The 15,182-nt window shown below is 40.8% G+C and overlaps 5 protein-coding genes across 5 annotated transcripts; 2 read left to right on the plus strand and 3 right to left on the minus strand.

The window, feature by feature from the left end:
• Positions 1 to 168: 168 nt before the first annotated feature.
• On the plus strand, positions 169 to 1,254 carry AK88_01819 (uncharacterized protein; the record flags this gene model as incomplete). The annotated part of the gene is made up of 1 exon (XM_012479454.1): positions 169 to 1,254. One exon carries the CDS (start codon positions 169 to 171, stop codon positions 1,252 to 1,254), a length of 1,086 nt encoding a protein of 361 aa, XP_012334877.1.
• A 1,459-nt stretch (positions 1,255 to 2,713) lies between these two features.
• AK88_01820 (uncharacterized protein) lies at positions 2,714 to 8,745 on the plus strand (the record flags this gene model as incomplete). The annotated part of the gene is made up of 22 exons (XM_012479455.1): positions 2,714 to 2,830; positions 3,223 to 3,279; positions 3,449 to 3,553; positions 3,683 to 3,882; positions 4,074 to 4,224; positions 4,355 to 4,396; positions 4,551 to 4,649; positions 4,768 to 4,826; positions 4,985 to 5,042; positions 5,176 to 5,316; positions 5,477 to 5,567; positions 5,733 to 5,857; positions 5,979 to 6,070; positions 6,179 to 6,265; positions 6,389 to 6,465; positions 6,670 to 6,821; positions 6,959 to 7,231; positions 7,373 to 7,627; positions 7,809 to 7,895; positions 8,069 to 8,134; positions 8,243 to 8,314; positions 8,482 to 8,745. The coding sequence occupies 22 exons, from the start codon at positions 2,714 to 2,716 to the stop codon at positions 8,743 to 8,745; spliced, it is 2,670 nt and encodes an 889-aa protein (XP_012334878.1).
• Positions 8,746 to 9,122: 377 nt separating this feature from the next.
• Positions 9,123 to 10,424, minus strand: AK88_01821 (uncharacterized protein; the record flags this gene model as incomplete). Its single annotated transcript, XM_012479456.1, has 1 exon — positions 9,123 to 10,424. The coding sequence occupies one exon, from the start codon at positions 10,422 to 10,424 to the stop codon at positions 9,123 to 9,125; it is 1,302 nt and encodes a 433-aa protein (XP_012334879.1).
• A 1,334-nt stretch (positions 10,425 to 11,758) lies between these two features.
• Positions 11,759 to 12,298, minus strand: AK88_01822 (uncharacterized protein; the record flags this gene model as incomplete). The annotated part of the gene is made up of 1 exon (XM_012479457.1): positions 11,759 to 12,298. The coding sequence occupies one exon, from the start codon at positions 12,296 to 12,298 to the stop codon at positions 11,759 to 11,761; it is 540 nt and encodes a 179-aa protein (XP_012334880.1).
• A 1,361-nt stretch (positions 12,299 to 13,659) lies between these two features.
• On the minus strand, positions 13,660 to 14,157 carry AK88_01823 (uncharacterized protein; the record flags this gene model as incomplete). Its single annotated transcript, XM_012479458.1, has 1 exon — positions 13,660 to 14,157. The coding sequence occupies one exon, from the start codon at positions 14,155 to 14,157 to the stop codon at positions 13,660 to 13,662; it is 498 nt and encodes a 165-aa protein (XP_012334881.1).
• Positions 14,158 to 15,182: the final 1,025 nt, after the last annotated feature.

Genomic DNA, 15,182 nt, shown 5'->3' on the forward strand with positions numbered 1-15,182 from the left:
AAAAAGGGGAAGATAGAGGAAGATAGAGGAAGATAGAGGAAGATAGAGGAAGAAGTGGGAAGTAGGAAGCAAGAAGTAGGCAACAAAAAGTAGGAAGCAAAAGGGATAAAGGAGGAAGTAGTGTAAGGTAGAAGGTATAAAGAGGGAAGTAAGAAGGAGAAAGTAGAAATGAAACCCCCCCTGGTGGTGTGCTTTCTTTTTCTGATTGTGGGTGCCAAAACAGCGTGGGGTGTGCGGACACGCAACGCCGTCGACCCAGTTTACGGCGGCGGGGGAGGAGTTATTGAGGGAGAAGGCGCTTCCACCGATAGGAACGGTGGTAGCACAGGCGATGAGGAAAGGATAAATGATAGCTCAGGAGGAGACGCCCACGATGGGAACGGTGACAACGGAAGAAATGCCCAATATAAAGGCAATGTTAATGGAGGACACTCTGGAGTTGAAGTGAGCCCGAGTAACCAAGCAAACGTGTGTTCCTGTGACTTCACAGAAAGATTGAACTTCATTCCGCAAGAAAAAACCAAAGTGGTTTGCAACCTAAACCCACACCATGGAGAAGAAGTGAAAATATGGGTCAATAAAGAATACGATGTGAAGTGCTTCCAAAACTCTCGAGTCTACTGTCCGCTAAAAGACTACATAATGAACAACACAGACATTGTTACCTTTTCCCCCAAATTGAAATACAATATACATGACGTAGTGCATAGGGATAGGGAGGTAAAGGAGTATCACCTACAGATTGACAAAGATGCAAGTGACATTTTGTTCTTCTGTTCAATCAAACCTAAACAGGTGTCCGAATTACTAGAGGGAGAAGTCAAAATAAATTTGAAGAGAGAAATTACTGAGCAATATTCAGTAGCAGCTGAAGATGGAATACATGTGTGTGATTTTTCTAAAGGCAATTTAGACATTTCTCCATCAGCAGGATTCAATTATAAAAATGACAGATCGGTTAGTTGTATTTACCTTGTTATTCCGAACAAATTATTTTTAATTAAATTACCCAAATTAGATATTGTGACAAATCAGCTTCTGCCCACTTTGGTTAACTGCTTATCTGAATATTCTTTTATTAATTTTAATTTGAAACATGCGGAAGAAACGGATGACTCGATTTCTTTGCATCTATCCTTTGGGGATTCTAAGAGGACCTTTAATTTGTCCTGTGCATTTGATTTATCTGAATATGCTGTTGAGCCCTGTTCTCTGGGAAAGAAGGGTGTCGTTACGTTTTACTTCAACGCTTAGGATTTGACAACAGGGAGTTAACAAAACTCACCCTTATATATATTTTTTTTTTTTTTTTTTTTTTTTTGCGTCTTCTCCGAATACATATAAAGCATGCACTCAGCGGCATGCCGCAAGAAAAATAAATACACCTGCATATAATTTTTAATAATAATTTCGAGGCGCACAGCCTACTCTTCTTTTTCCCGTGTTTCCCTAGTCCATAATAATCCTTACGCTTTTTTGTGTTTGCCGCAAGCGCCCTGCAGTGGTGTACACACAATGGTGAACCCTAAATAATCAAACAGATCAATAATTAAAATATTAAAAAGTGCAATAATTAAAATTTTAAAAAGTGCAATAATTAAAATGTTAAAAAGTGCAATAATTAAAAACTAAAAGTCGAAAAACTCTCTGTACTAACGTAACAATATCGTGGCGCGAAGGACCCAGACGCGGAAGGATGAACACCCCCCTACCCGCTTCTCGCGAAGACAAGGAAAAAGGTGAAGGGGATATGGCACGAGTTAGTTTTTTGGACCAATGCTGTCAAGCAGAAGTGGCCCATCGAAACTGTCTGGAGTGGAAAAAAAAAAAAAAAATCTCACTTCCCCTTTATGCTATTGTTCGATTGGTCCTCTTTAAACAAAAAAGGGACGCGTTTATGCAGTTAGGGATTGCCCGCAAAATGTTCCTATGGCGTTCTCATGTATATGTACGCGTGCACCCTTGTGGGGGAGGAAAATAAGGTGTATTTTAAAATGCTCATAGAAAGGGCTAATTTGGACGGGGTATATTTCTCTACTTTTTTTGTGTCTTTTAAAAAATTTTTTTTTTTTTGTTCTCTCCATCTTATTGGGCTTCGATTCGGACACATTGCACGAGGCCATACCCCAATAGGCCCATCTTCACTTACAGGGTTACCCCTTATGGGAAATTGCTTCTTCTGCTGCTTCGCTAAAATTAATGTCCATCGTGAGTGGCGTCTTTTAGGCCATTTGTTACCCTGCGAATGGGCTAAAATTGGGAAATCACAGCAGCGGGGTAGATATTGAAATGAAACAAAAAGTGAGGCAAACGGGCGAAAAATCAGAGTGAAAAAAAAAGAAAGAGAAATATTAAGAGTGTGAAACACTGAAATGGTGAAACTCTATGGTAACAAAATTGCGTCGTATCACAATAGAACCCAAGTAGGCCCACGAAGTACCGAAATGCGTTTCGCACATGTCACTTCTCTGAGGCAAAGAAGTAGAAGTGAGAGTAAGCACCTTCCATAGATGGAGGTTGGTAGGTAACATTCCTTCGATATCATCACAAAAAAGGAAGTAAAACATTTTCTGTGTTTTTATAAATTTCACACTTGTGCGTTGTTCATCGGAGGAGACACTTGTGTCCTGTTCTGTCTTGACCTGTCCTAACCTGCACTTGTCCTGTCCTCCTCTCCGTGTACAGTGGTTCGCAAAAACTTTGAAGCGAAACGATGCCGGACTTAAAGCACATATATGCAAAGGAAATTTTCCCAAATGAGAAGCTGAAAAGATATTTCTTAAAATGTAGATCGAAGGAAAAAGTTTTGTACTCCTTTACCTCTGACAATGTACATAGTGATTAGGAGAGGATGCGCAGATGTGGATGAGAAAATTGGAGAGTTGATACTCCCATTTGTTGTTGCCGCCACCATGTATAATACTTTTCACAAATAGACACATGTTACGAAAGTGCGTTATGTCGTTGTTTTTTTTTTTTTTTCTCTTTACGTGAATATGTGTCCTTTTTTTGGGTAGTGACAATTTTGGAGGGAACAGAAAATTATTTTGCTCTATATAACCGTTTTGTTTTATTTCACCATTCTGTACATTCTTCTATCTCTGCATGTCGTGCGAGGGAGGAGGTGGTTCTCCCATTAAAGAGAGAGCAAACATTCGAAAAGGGCACGCACAAAACAGGGAATTAATTTTTGCCGCCCCCCCTTGCATAATCTCTTCTTAGGACATTACAAATGAGGAGAAAAAATATCATGACGAATTGGGCACACTGAAATATGAGGTAGGGAGAGGCAAGTGGTAGAATAAGACAGAGATAATTTTTGTGATGAAAAATATAGCGGATAGAGAAAAGGAGAGTACGCCGTAAGCGAAGCCATTTTGTTGCAGTTATTTTATGTCTTCACACAAACACATATATACCACCTTACACTTCCCTCTTTTCAATGTAGGGCCTGTTCTCCAATGCGTTGACGAGGCTGGTGAACGTACTGTACATTTTGTACCTCTGCTTTGTAATATTTAGCAAAGACGTTTTGTACATCCTTCTAGAAAAGGTTAGAGATGGACAAGGAGGCTTCTGAACCCACAGACAGGGCTTCCCTACACGTATGCAACCTGCAGTAGGAAAAGGACATGGCTGCACCTTCACATCATGGTGACATTCCCGTGTGGCCTGTTCTCAGAAGCATGACGCGCTGTCCGATTATCTGATCGTCCTCCTCATCTTCATATGCTGCGTCGAACTGATGATAAACCTTTTGGCGAGGAAAACCTACACCTGCTATTTTATATTTTTCGAAGTGATATCTTTGGTATGCTTATTCTGTGATTTTTTCATTTGTGAGTATTACCTGTTTGATTTGATTGACTCTTATGTGAAGAGGTTAGTTCGAGGGGGGAGAAGTGGGTGGCCAGGAAAGATGAAGACTAAAAGGCGGGGTCCTCCCCCAAGCAGAGTTCAGTGCACCTTATGTGGGTTCTCCATGATAAATGAGCCGTTTTAAGTGCCCAATGTAGACGCTCACACCTCTTGACTTCTTCTTATTACTACAACCTTTTCTTCCCCAATTTCAGAATAAACGGAATAAGTGATGTAGGAAGCGAAGACGTGATTTATTTGATACATCTGGTGAAGGCTCTGAGGGTGACAAAAATATATAGGCTGATTATTTCCTTCGTCGGAAGACACACCAAGGAGAAGTACAAGCACAGGAATGAGTGGAACGTAATGGCGATGCTTCGTGGGGAATACATTTTGCTCATGTACATATGGCATGATATAAATATGTGTCCAGCTATTTATGCCTTTATGACAACCCCCCCCACTTGCCCTATTCATCGTCCCTCCTCCTAAGTTTGAAAAAATGGAGAGCATGCGGAATAGAACCGATTTGAAGGTAAAAATGCCGCAGCGAGGCCCTTGCCTTCATGTGAGAAGTCACTTATGTGTTATCGAAATTATATGGAGGGCTGCAGCCATTTGTGCATACAACGGGGCGTGATCAAAATGGAGTGGAGTCCAAAAATGGAGACGCTGTTTCCCCATTTCAGGAGAGCCTAAAATTTACGAACAAAATGCACCTGGCGCTGATAAAAAGATATTTTATGTCCCTCTTCTTCTTGATGCTGTCCTTTATATTTATCGAGACGGTAAGGGGGTTGCTGTAAATATTGTGGCGCATATCTTTTGCGGAGACTCTCCTATTCGTGCAGCTATGATTTGTTACGTTTAGCTAACCAGTCCTGCACCTCTTCTCCCCCTTGACAGATGTCCATTCCCAAGGTACAGAATAACTCCATGGAGTACTTCATCTACAACCTCGACCTGTTCGTACAAAAAAAAAAAAAAAAAAAAAAAGGAATTGATCCATTCACAAAAATGGGAAAGAAGAATGTCCTGTCTCCTATATTTGACATGTCCGTTTTTGTACGTACCCACGCGTGTGTCTCTCTACCCATGTGCTATACCATCCCCATCCCTGCAGCATTTCTTTAGAGGATTATTACGAATCTGAATTTTTGAAGGCTCTTTATTTTTACACTGTAAGGGGGAAGAAAAAAAAAATAAAAAAAACAACGACAAGCTAATATAATGACACTCAGTTTGTGCAACGGCGTATGTAACGATCGGGTAGACACACGTTTGTCCCACTTCTACAACTACCCGTCCACGTAGGAAATACAAAAGGGGAAGGGAGCTGATGAATATCTTGTTAGCTTCAAATCAAAGAGAAAAGTGCATAATTTCGTGAACAAAAAGGAGTTAAATATAGGGACACAAAAACGGACGCTGTGGGACTTTTCCCATTTGTCACACGTAAGGGGAGAGTAAAAGTGAGAGACACTGAAAGGGTGTGCGGTGAGAAGGGTAAATGCTGGAATGGATTGGTGCCCTTCCAGTGAAAGAAGCATGAGTGCTCACCTGCGAAGAGAATGCATCACATGGCCACCCCTATCAACTTCACAAATGCACGAAGAAGGAGCTCCTGAAATTTATAAGCATGGACGCCACAAACGGGGGTGACGACGAGGAGGAAGTCATTCTCAGTGGCACAATTAAGGACCTTAGTAAGGAACTCGAAAAAGAGAATTGCACTTTAGTGGTGCATAGATGTGCACAGTGTAGCTCGTGTGAGGGCACAGTACATGTATATGTGTGTACATTGTTGCATGTTCACGCCCCGTATGTAATTACACAATCGGAACAACCTCACCAATTCACCCCTCTGGAAGACGCTCTGAGGAAGTACGAAATGAAAGTGTACCAGTCGTCCGAGTTTACCTTTTACATAAATGTTAAGAAGAATGTAAAGACGCGAATAAAGAACGTTGTCGTGTTAAAGATTCTGGTCATCGTGGTAGGGTCCCTACGTGGAGATGTGATCGGAATGCACTGCCTCCTCCCTCCTTCTTCCAAAAAAAAAAAAAATAAACCTGCAGTGTCCACACTTTCCCCTATAATCTTCCCCTCCCGTACAGTTCTCCTTCATTATATTGTTTTACTTTACTTCCGAACTGAACGTTTTGTTATTCCCAATAGAAAGTATATTGAAGAAATTGAAGCTGATGAAGTAGGCCGCTGCTTAGTCAGATCAGTTTGTCTGCACCTCGGGTGTGCATGTGTGTCCTAAGTGAATTTTTATTGCACCTTCCTTTTTACGTAACTCATTGACTCTTAGATCGAACCCAACGCTGGCACTGGAAATGCAGGAGGAGCTGCTGAACCATGAGTTGGACAATATACTAAGGAACACAAAATTGAAGCGGTAAAAAAAAAAAAAAAAAGGCACCTACACAGGAGGGGGTATTAATACATATGAGGAGACGCACATATCGACATGCCTATATACTTTCAATAAATTTGGTACCACGCTTACTCCAAAATGCAGAAAAGGCATAAAGCAGAATTACGAAATTTTGAAGATGGAGGAAAATTTGATGAAAATGGGAACCCTGATGTTGTTAGGTACACCCGATTTTAACTTCTGCTTTGGTCCATTTGTGTTTTGCGAAGCTAGAAAGGGGGCGACTTTGTGATGCGTTCATAATGGAGATTTGAGCAGTGTGACAAGGACTTACCATCTGTTCGAACAATTTCCTGCGTTTGGCTGCACTTTTTTTTTGCGCCTGTCCCCATTCCTGTCTTACCGGTTCTTTCATCCACGTGCAGGCTTCGGAGAGGCGGGCGCAAAAATTATTTCGAAAAATATCAACGCGCAGGAAAGAGTGAATTTGTTGGTGAATGGAGAAGTGGTTTACTCCGTCTTTTCATTTTGCGACATAAGGAATTTCACCGAAATAACGGAGGTGCTGAAGGAGAAGGTAAGGACAGTTCCGTATTCTTACCTTTTTTTATGCGTAGCGAATGGGCGGAGGAAAGCATCCCCGAGATGGCGCCATTACACTGCTTTAACCAGCATGCCGCTTCACTAGCACACCCGTTCCACCACCTCACCCAGATCATGATATTTATAAATCTGGTGGCAGAGATAATTCACGAGTGTTGCGATTTTTACGGAGGGTCTATAAATAAGAACATCGGAGATGCATTCCTGCTCGTTTGGAAATGCAAAAAAAGAGATTTTCACAATGAAAGGATAAGTCTATTGACATCCAAGAGCCATGTGACAGGTGGAGGGAATAGGGGAGAGGTTTCGGAGGAGGCATGCATAAACAGGGTTTGCGACTTGGCGTTTCTGTCAACCGTGAAGACATTGATAAGGCTTCACGAGGTAAGGGGGGAGGGAGCCACGTGTGCATATTGGCACGCCTCTCTATTTATTGGCGGCGACACGGCAGAGAAATATACAACACAGCAAAATACGCCGCATCGCCGCACCGCCGCACGGTGTGAACTTAACCCTTCACTGTAGTCGGAGAAGATACGGTCCTTTCTCAAAAGCGAGAAGATCCACGAGCTCGTGGGGAATAACATCATCGAGTTAAGTTTCGGTTTGCATTTTGGCTGGGCCATCGAAGGAGCCATTGGAAGCAGCTACAAAATTGACCTCTCTTATTTATCTGAGAATGTTAATATAGCGAGCAGACTACAGGACATTTCTAAGACGTACAAAAGGAACGTCGTCATTTCGGGCGAATTTTATAAGAACATGTCTGAGGGCTTCAAGGTGGGCAACTTTCCTGTTTTAAGCCATTTCTAAGTCACTTTGTTGATTTTGTATCTTTTTTTATCAGAACCCCTCCTCCTCCCGCTTTGTAACATTTCACATTTCACCTCTCCGTTTATGAATAGCATATATGTGCAGAGCCCCTTATTTTGCCCTCCTTTTTTTGTGGCATTTTTTTTAGAAGTCCCTGCGCAGAATAGACCGAGTTATCTTGAAGGGGTGTGGGAACCCAATAGATTTGTACACCTTTGACATACGGCTGGATAAGGTAAAGGGGGAGAAGCAGCGTGCGTGTGCGTAACTTTGTGGAGTGTGACATGGGATATGCTCTACGTACCCTTCTGTGTGTATGTGGGAAGAGGTACATATGGATCTCACGCCCCCCTCGAAAAAAAAATAAAAATAAAAAAAAGCAAAAACCATTCAACCTTGTCGTGTCAGATTCCGAGGAAAAAAAACATCGAAGTGTTTGATGTGACCAGAAATGTTGATATAAAAATGATAAAGGTATCGTCGTTATTTGGAGAGACGTTTTCATTTCTACACATTTGAAAAAAAAAAAAATAAATAAATAAATGAATAAATAAATAAAATAATATTCTTGTAATTCCCCAGATTTTGAATGACATAAAGCAAAAGACAGAGAGACGCCGTCGGAAGAAGGAAGTGTTGAATCTTTCTTACGACGTAAAAGTGTTTGCGGCGTGGCCATATGCGCGCACATGCATGTACACTCTTTTTTTGTCTGCCTGGCTGTTTTCTCGTTGGTTCGGCGGGTCTCCCCTGCATGCGTTATCCCACTCTAGAAAGAAGACACCAAATATTTTTGCACACCCTTGACATACCCATCACAGCTGTATGAGGAATATTCAAAGAGTGAGGATATAAAGTCAATTCAAATGAATTTCCCTGAGGAATATTTGAAGCTGTTTGAAAATGCACTAGAATTGTATTTGGGTGGAGACTGGCAAGAGTCGCACAGGCTACTGGAGCATTTGCGAGGGAACTTCTCTTGTGAGGACGACATTTTGTGTCAATTGGGAGATTTTTTACTTGCGTCAAATTTGACTGCACCTAGTGATTGGGGGGGCTTCAGGCGGTTTTTGCAGAAGTCGTAGAGGGGTGAAGTGATATCAACTTGAAGGCGACTCCAAAACGAAGGTGCCATTTATTATTTACACATTTGTGGGAGAAGACTGCCCTCCCTGCACCCTCGTTCACACGAATGTAAAATACCAAGGGGAGCAGTAACAAGGGTGGAGTGGCGTCAAAAAAAAAACAAATGAGACAAAGGGTGGGGGGGGGTACACAACTTGGCGGGATGGCATGACGACATTCCCGCTGGGGTAAGCAATAATAAAAAAAAAAATTCAAAAAAAAATTCAAAAAAAAAGGGGGTAAAAAGGCGAAGAATGGGGAGAAGCAATGTTCCGCTTGAGAGAACGCCGCACAGACACGTGGCGAGGCGTAATTGCTCCCCTCCCCTCTGCACATATCAAGCAAGAGCGTTCAAACTCTCGACATAATCATAGGCCTTCTTCTGAACCATCTTTTGGCTGGCAACGGTGCCATGGTTCTTTTCGAATAAGAGCCACTTGGTGAAGATCATTTTCATCACTCTTGTCTTAAATTTACACGAAGAAAATCGTTCAAATATATTCCTAACAAACTGAAGTTGATTTAAATTTAATTTTTTTTTTTCTCCTTTTGTTTCACCTTTGGTTAAGGAATTAATATGAATGTCAAGGTAAGTAAACCAAACATCCGACCTCTTTGGATATTCTTGAATTAATTTTTCAAAATAACTTTTCCCTCTTTCCTTATTGGCATATTTATATTCAAACCTTGCAGCATTTATTACCATACGTAGATGTTTTCTTTTCGGAAGGCAGTGTAGTGACTTCAACAAAATTTCGTGTGCATATGCTTCATCTTTAAATGTGCTGTGTATAATTTCTAAATAATGTGACCATATTTTTTTGGAGTAATGAAATTTTTTTATTGCTTCTTCACTTAATTGTTTCAACTGATTATACTTTTTATTTACCTTTAGCACATTCATTGTGTGCATGTACACTTTCTTTTCATTACAACAAAGGAGAGCCCTTTTGAATACTTCTCTTAACTTGTCTCCATATGTGCACTCCATATTTATATAGCAGAAGAAGATGTTTCTTTTTTCCTCCACTTTGTGTATATCTATTGTCTTCAGGGCTCTTTCTGCGGTTTTTCTGGCTTCTTCCAGGCTGCCCTTTTCCAGGTGGTAGGCTATGTAGCTTACCCAGATGGCGCTGTTGTTTTTTTCCGACGCCAGGAGTCTTTCGTAATCGGATGGACTCACCTCGTCTGCTGCCGCTGCTGCAGTGGAGTGCCCATCTGACAGCGTTTCTGGTTGCTTCCCCTGTTCCTGTTTTTTTTCTTTTTTCTTTTTTTTTTTTTTTTTTCCCTCTTCTTTGGGCGGTTGCCCCAGCAACTCGTGGTCTTCCTCAATTACGTCATCCTCATCCTCTTCACTGCTCGGGGACACGTCCGCGTTGCTGCCCACATTCGTTTTGGCTTTCTTCGTCTGTGCGTATAAACTTAGTTGGTTCCCTTCGCCTAAGGCTTTCGTCGCGGCTTTGCCTTCCACAGCATGTTTCCTCTTCCTCTTGGGTTGTTCCTTCTGATCATTTTTTCCGCTTGGGGGCGTGTCCGCGGGTTGCGCTTCTTCATCCGACCGCCCCACCGATTGGTCGTCTGTCGCACTGGACGCCTGTTCCGAATCCTCCATTGAATTGCCTTGTTCCTGGTCCTCCATCCTCCAGTTGGTCTTCCACTAGATATATATATGATCAATCGAACGTACGGGTGGTGCCGTACACATAAACGTTCTTATAAGTAAAAGTATACGCCGGCATTCTTGGCTCTACATTGCCATTTTTTCTTTTTACGTTTCTTGGGGATAATTATTTTTGTATCATTCGATGGGATTATTTTTTTTTTTCTTTTTTTTTTAACTTTTCATTAGTAGAGGTTACCAAAAAATAGCCTTTCAATATTAGCAAACTTTATGTTTTTAAAGAAAAAAAAAAATCGTACTAGCGTGTTGAAGTAACGCGGGGGTTGTAACCATATGCATCGAATATGAGCAGCGAGGAAGTGAAATGATGAGAATATTTAACTGGGGGCGCTAGCATGAAATAAGTTGCTTAGTGCGTCATTTCGCCCCCAAGGCAGCCGCATAAAATTGGGGAAAAACAAAAGGCATAATATAAAAAAAAAAAATTGCATACATAGGTAGTTACATATTAAGCAATTGTTGCATTTTTTGTGGCGCGTTCTTTTTCATTTTTTTTTCTCTTAAAATGAACGTAACGCGGGGAGTACATATATTTTCGCATTTTTTCCCATCCCTTTTTGGAGCGGCATCGGGGAAGGGGGAAAAAAAAGACCCCATCACATAACGCGGGGTACATAAATATATACAATTGACCCATAATCTGTAAATGAAAAGTTACGATTTGGAGTGCGTCCAAAATGTCTCCCCCCTGTGGTCATCTTTGCATTACAGGTAATATGACCACTGTCCTCCCATTCCAAGATGGGGACAACGTCTTATATTATACTATGCATTAGCTAAAAAAATAGGATGCCGTGATTTGCCCCTTCGCGTGCACGAAAACATGAAGGGAGAGGGCACTGTTCCGTCTCCTGCACAAATGGGAAAAATCGAATGTTGAGCACTGTTGTGGACAGTCCGCATAAAAATGAGTCGCATATGGCTTACCATTTTACAAAAAAAATAAAGCAAACTAAATCCCAATAGTCCATCTGCCTACCCTGCGCGCTGCTAATGTCGCTTCAAAGTACACCCATAATGCATTTAGCACATGCTTATATTTTCATCCGTTAAAAAGAAAAAATGTGCCATTGTGGGATATTCTCCATTGTTCGTCTTGAATTGTGAGAAGAGTCCCATAAAGGAGTGGGTGGTACTGGACTGTCCTTGCATTTATGCGTCAAGCAGATTCCGTTTTAGTGTTTACGTGAAACATTTTTTTTATGAGCAAGTACGGCATAGGTGCAATACTTTTCATCTCCAGAGTTCCAATGAAATTGATGCCAGTGGGATATATATATATTTTTTTCCTATTATTCGCCCTTCTGAAACAACTTTGATCTGTACTGATTAAATTGTATCATTTGGTCAGCAGCGACTTTCTTTTGGGAAATATATTTTACATTGTTGATTCGGAATATATTATTTTGTGTCCTAAATATACAAGGAATGGCTACTTTAGCTGCTGCTTTTTTTAACACTTTATAAACGGGGTCTTCAAATCCTAAGGTATTAAACGGGCTGATGGAAGGAATGTGAAAAATAGTTTTTCCTGTTGGAACTCTAGCAACAAAATAATCGATGATTCCTTTTCCTTGTCCCATTTTGGTCCCATCTGGTTTTTTTGTTACACTGTAAGTAGCATGCACATCGAGAAAATACTCTTTTTTTTTTCCTAAATATCTACGTATAATTTGTTTCATTTCGGCTAATTTTTCTGCTCTTATTCTTCTGGGGCATGCAGCTATAAGTGACTTGCCTATTTTTATATCTGGTCCATTGAGCGGCACTATTCTTCCTTTGGGTGCTTTTAGCCGCACGGGCAGTGGGGGTTTGTAAATTACAGGTGGCATACTGTTTTGTATATGTGTGTTGTCTCTGTTTTGGGCAGGGGTGTATGATTTCTTAACTGCGCGCTCAAGGTGATCAATCGGGAACGTCGCATCTGCCTTAATATCCCAATGATGTGAGGGGTAGACGTGGATATACCTACCGATCTTATGGCTTCACATGGCTACGTTTCATCCTTCTTTCTACCATTCACTGTGATGCTATATGTTGGCCCCCTGTGTAATTTTCAAGGCCCGTTTGACATGCGCTACTCTGGACTCTTCTTAAATGGGCACAAGAGAAAAAAAAAAAAAAAGGAAAGAAAGAAGAAGAAGAAGCTATTCATCTTATGTATACACATGTATACTTCCCCCCATATGGGCTTTTTCACACCTTTTAATTAAACCGTTTTAGCTTCTGTTATTTTGCCATCGTCAGATTGATCACGGATATTGCGAGTTATTCGAAGATGGCAGGAACAACAAAGGTCCATATCGTTTTCTTACTCATTTGTTTATTCGCTGTTATTCTGCACTGCGCGGTAGTTACAGCGGTTCGATGTTTCGAAGTATACACCGCTTGAGTTTTCCTCCTTTAACATCTTCCTCTTGGTCACAATGGTTAAGAAGGGAAAAAATATATGTGCAGCGCAAATTGCACTTTGCCCCGGAAGGGTGTGCCCGTCGTGATATATTTCTTAACATTTCGTGTGTGTCATTTACTCCACATATGCATTCATATCCTGCTCCTTAAAAACACGACATGCGTGGGGCAGCCGAAGTAACAACCCTGGAAGGTGAAGTCCTTCCAACTTTTTGCCATTTGAAGCAGCACGTTCACTCCAATTTGGCGCGGGGGTATGACATGCTTAATTGTGCAAGCCTCCCCCGAAATGGACACTCGACGGTAGTGCCCGTGCATCTGTACACACAGTGGTACTTTTAGGAGTGCGCCATATTGGTGGTTTGTTTCTTTTTGTTACATGATTGTTCTCAATATATCATGTGCAATATATCGTTGTGTGTTAATGTGAGAGGGCAAGCGGAAAGAAAAATGATTTTTTTTTTTTACTTTCTTTTTGGGAAAAGGAGGCACATATGTAACGATGCATGAACAAAAACAGTGTTGTGGTTGAAAAGGGTGTAACTGGCACGAACAGGTCAGTGCGAACAAACGAAACGACAACGTTAAAATAGGTGCATAACAAGATATTCGCGCTACAGTTCCACCCCAAATTAAAAAAAGTGACAACGGAAAGGACACACGGCCATATGCAGTATAAGGCTGTATCTAAAGGGAACAGCTGTCCCCCCTCGGCAGAACGGGACAATCTGGAAAGTCCCCACCAAACTTGTGTATACCCGATGTTTCTTCCTCAACCCAATTAACAGTAGCAGGAGCAGCTGCATTCCTCGGTTTGGACACCCGTGACACTTTTGCAGGAGGAGAAGCATTCGGTTATGTTATCATCCTGGGTGTTAGTTCCTTGTGGCGTTCCGGCCTGCGTGTTGGTTCCTGGTTGAGAGGGATTTTCCGTACGTACACCAGACATGGCATTTTTAGTGTACATATCGGCAGATTGTCCCGAGCTGGTATGCTTCCTACTCGTAAATAGATTATCTCTCTGTACTTTGGGCCCCTTACTTGCATGTCTATACTTCATGGTAAAACCCGTTTTGTTTTTACAGCTACATTCACATTCACAAAAATTATCGGGTAGGCATTTTATGCATTCCTTGTCTGTTGTTTTGGGGGAAAAAATCTCTGCGGCTGACGCATTTTTTGTTTGTTGGTGAATGTGTGAGGTTATGCTAGAGCTTCTTCCGTGAACGTACGCCAATGTAAAGAGTAGGGGTAGGAGAAAAATCAAAACGCGCTTCATCTTGGAAATGGGTATATATGTAAAATAGGTCTAGGGGCATATATTTTTTTAGGAATGTGGGCAGTTTAAAAACGTAGAGGGGGGTGAGGTGCAAAAGAGGGCTACTCAGAAAAGAAAAAATTGGGATTTGTGGATAAGACTTGAGTTCTGCTAAGGATTACAAGTAGTTGCCACGAAAGGAGGAAAGTAAGAACAATTATGACAAATTACAAAAAAAAAAAAAAAAGAACAAAATAAAGCGGATATTAAGAATAAAAATGAAAATGATAATAACATGAGAAAACAAAATAGAAGACAACTGGTCGGATATTAAATTTTTTGGGAGACACATGTAGACATTAAGGATTAAACAACTCTCGAATTGTCCATCCCTCGAAAAGCTGTTTTTTTTTTTTTTTTTTTTTTTTTTTCTTGTAAATAGCTATATTTTTTCTCAAAAATGGCTATTTATTTTTCTTTTATTGGCTAGCTGAATGAATTTTCCCATTAATTGCCTTTCCTGTTCAGGCATTTTCGTTGTCACTTCCAGCGCATCATTTGAACATAAGAAAATAGTGTGCAACAACAAATAATTCGGAGGAAGACAGCTATATTGGAAAATAAAAATAAAAAAAATATATAAATAAATGCATATGCTTCCACATAGAACACATATCGCTCCGATTTTTTCCTTATTATACAAACGAATGTGACAAAAGGGAAGGCGCTCATTTTGGATAAACTAAGTTTTACTCGAAAAATAAATCCGATCACATTTTGTTTTTGCTCATTTGACACCTTTTAAGCAATAATGAGTTAGGTACAGCCACGTGTAGGTAAACGTGGTGGCAAATTGGTTACATGGAGAAATTTCATTTTGCATACATTTATGCAAATGAACATATAACCACTTGTCTAAAATGTAACTTGAGGTTGCCCAGAACCGTTGCTAGTATGCATCATTTTGACCGTGTCTCAATTAGCCTTTTTTGGAGAATATTTAAAACAATATCGCTAAATTGTTATGGGAGGATTTTTTTTTTTTT

Source organism: Plasmodium fragile (genome assembly GCF_000956335.1).
Source record: "Plasmodium fragile strain nilgiri unplaced genomic scaffold supercont1.16, whole genome shotgun sequence".
Taxonomy (NCBI): Eukaryota; Apicomplexa; class Aconoidasida; order Haemosporida; family Plasmodiidae; genus Plasmodium; species Plasmodium fragile.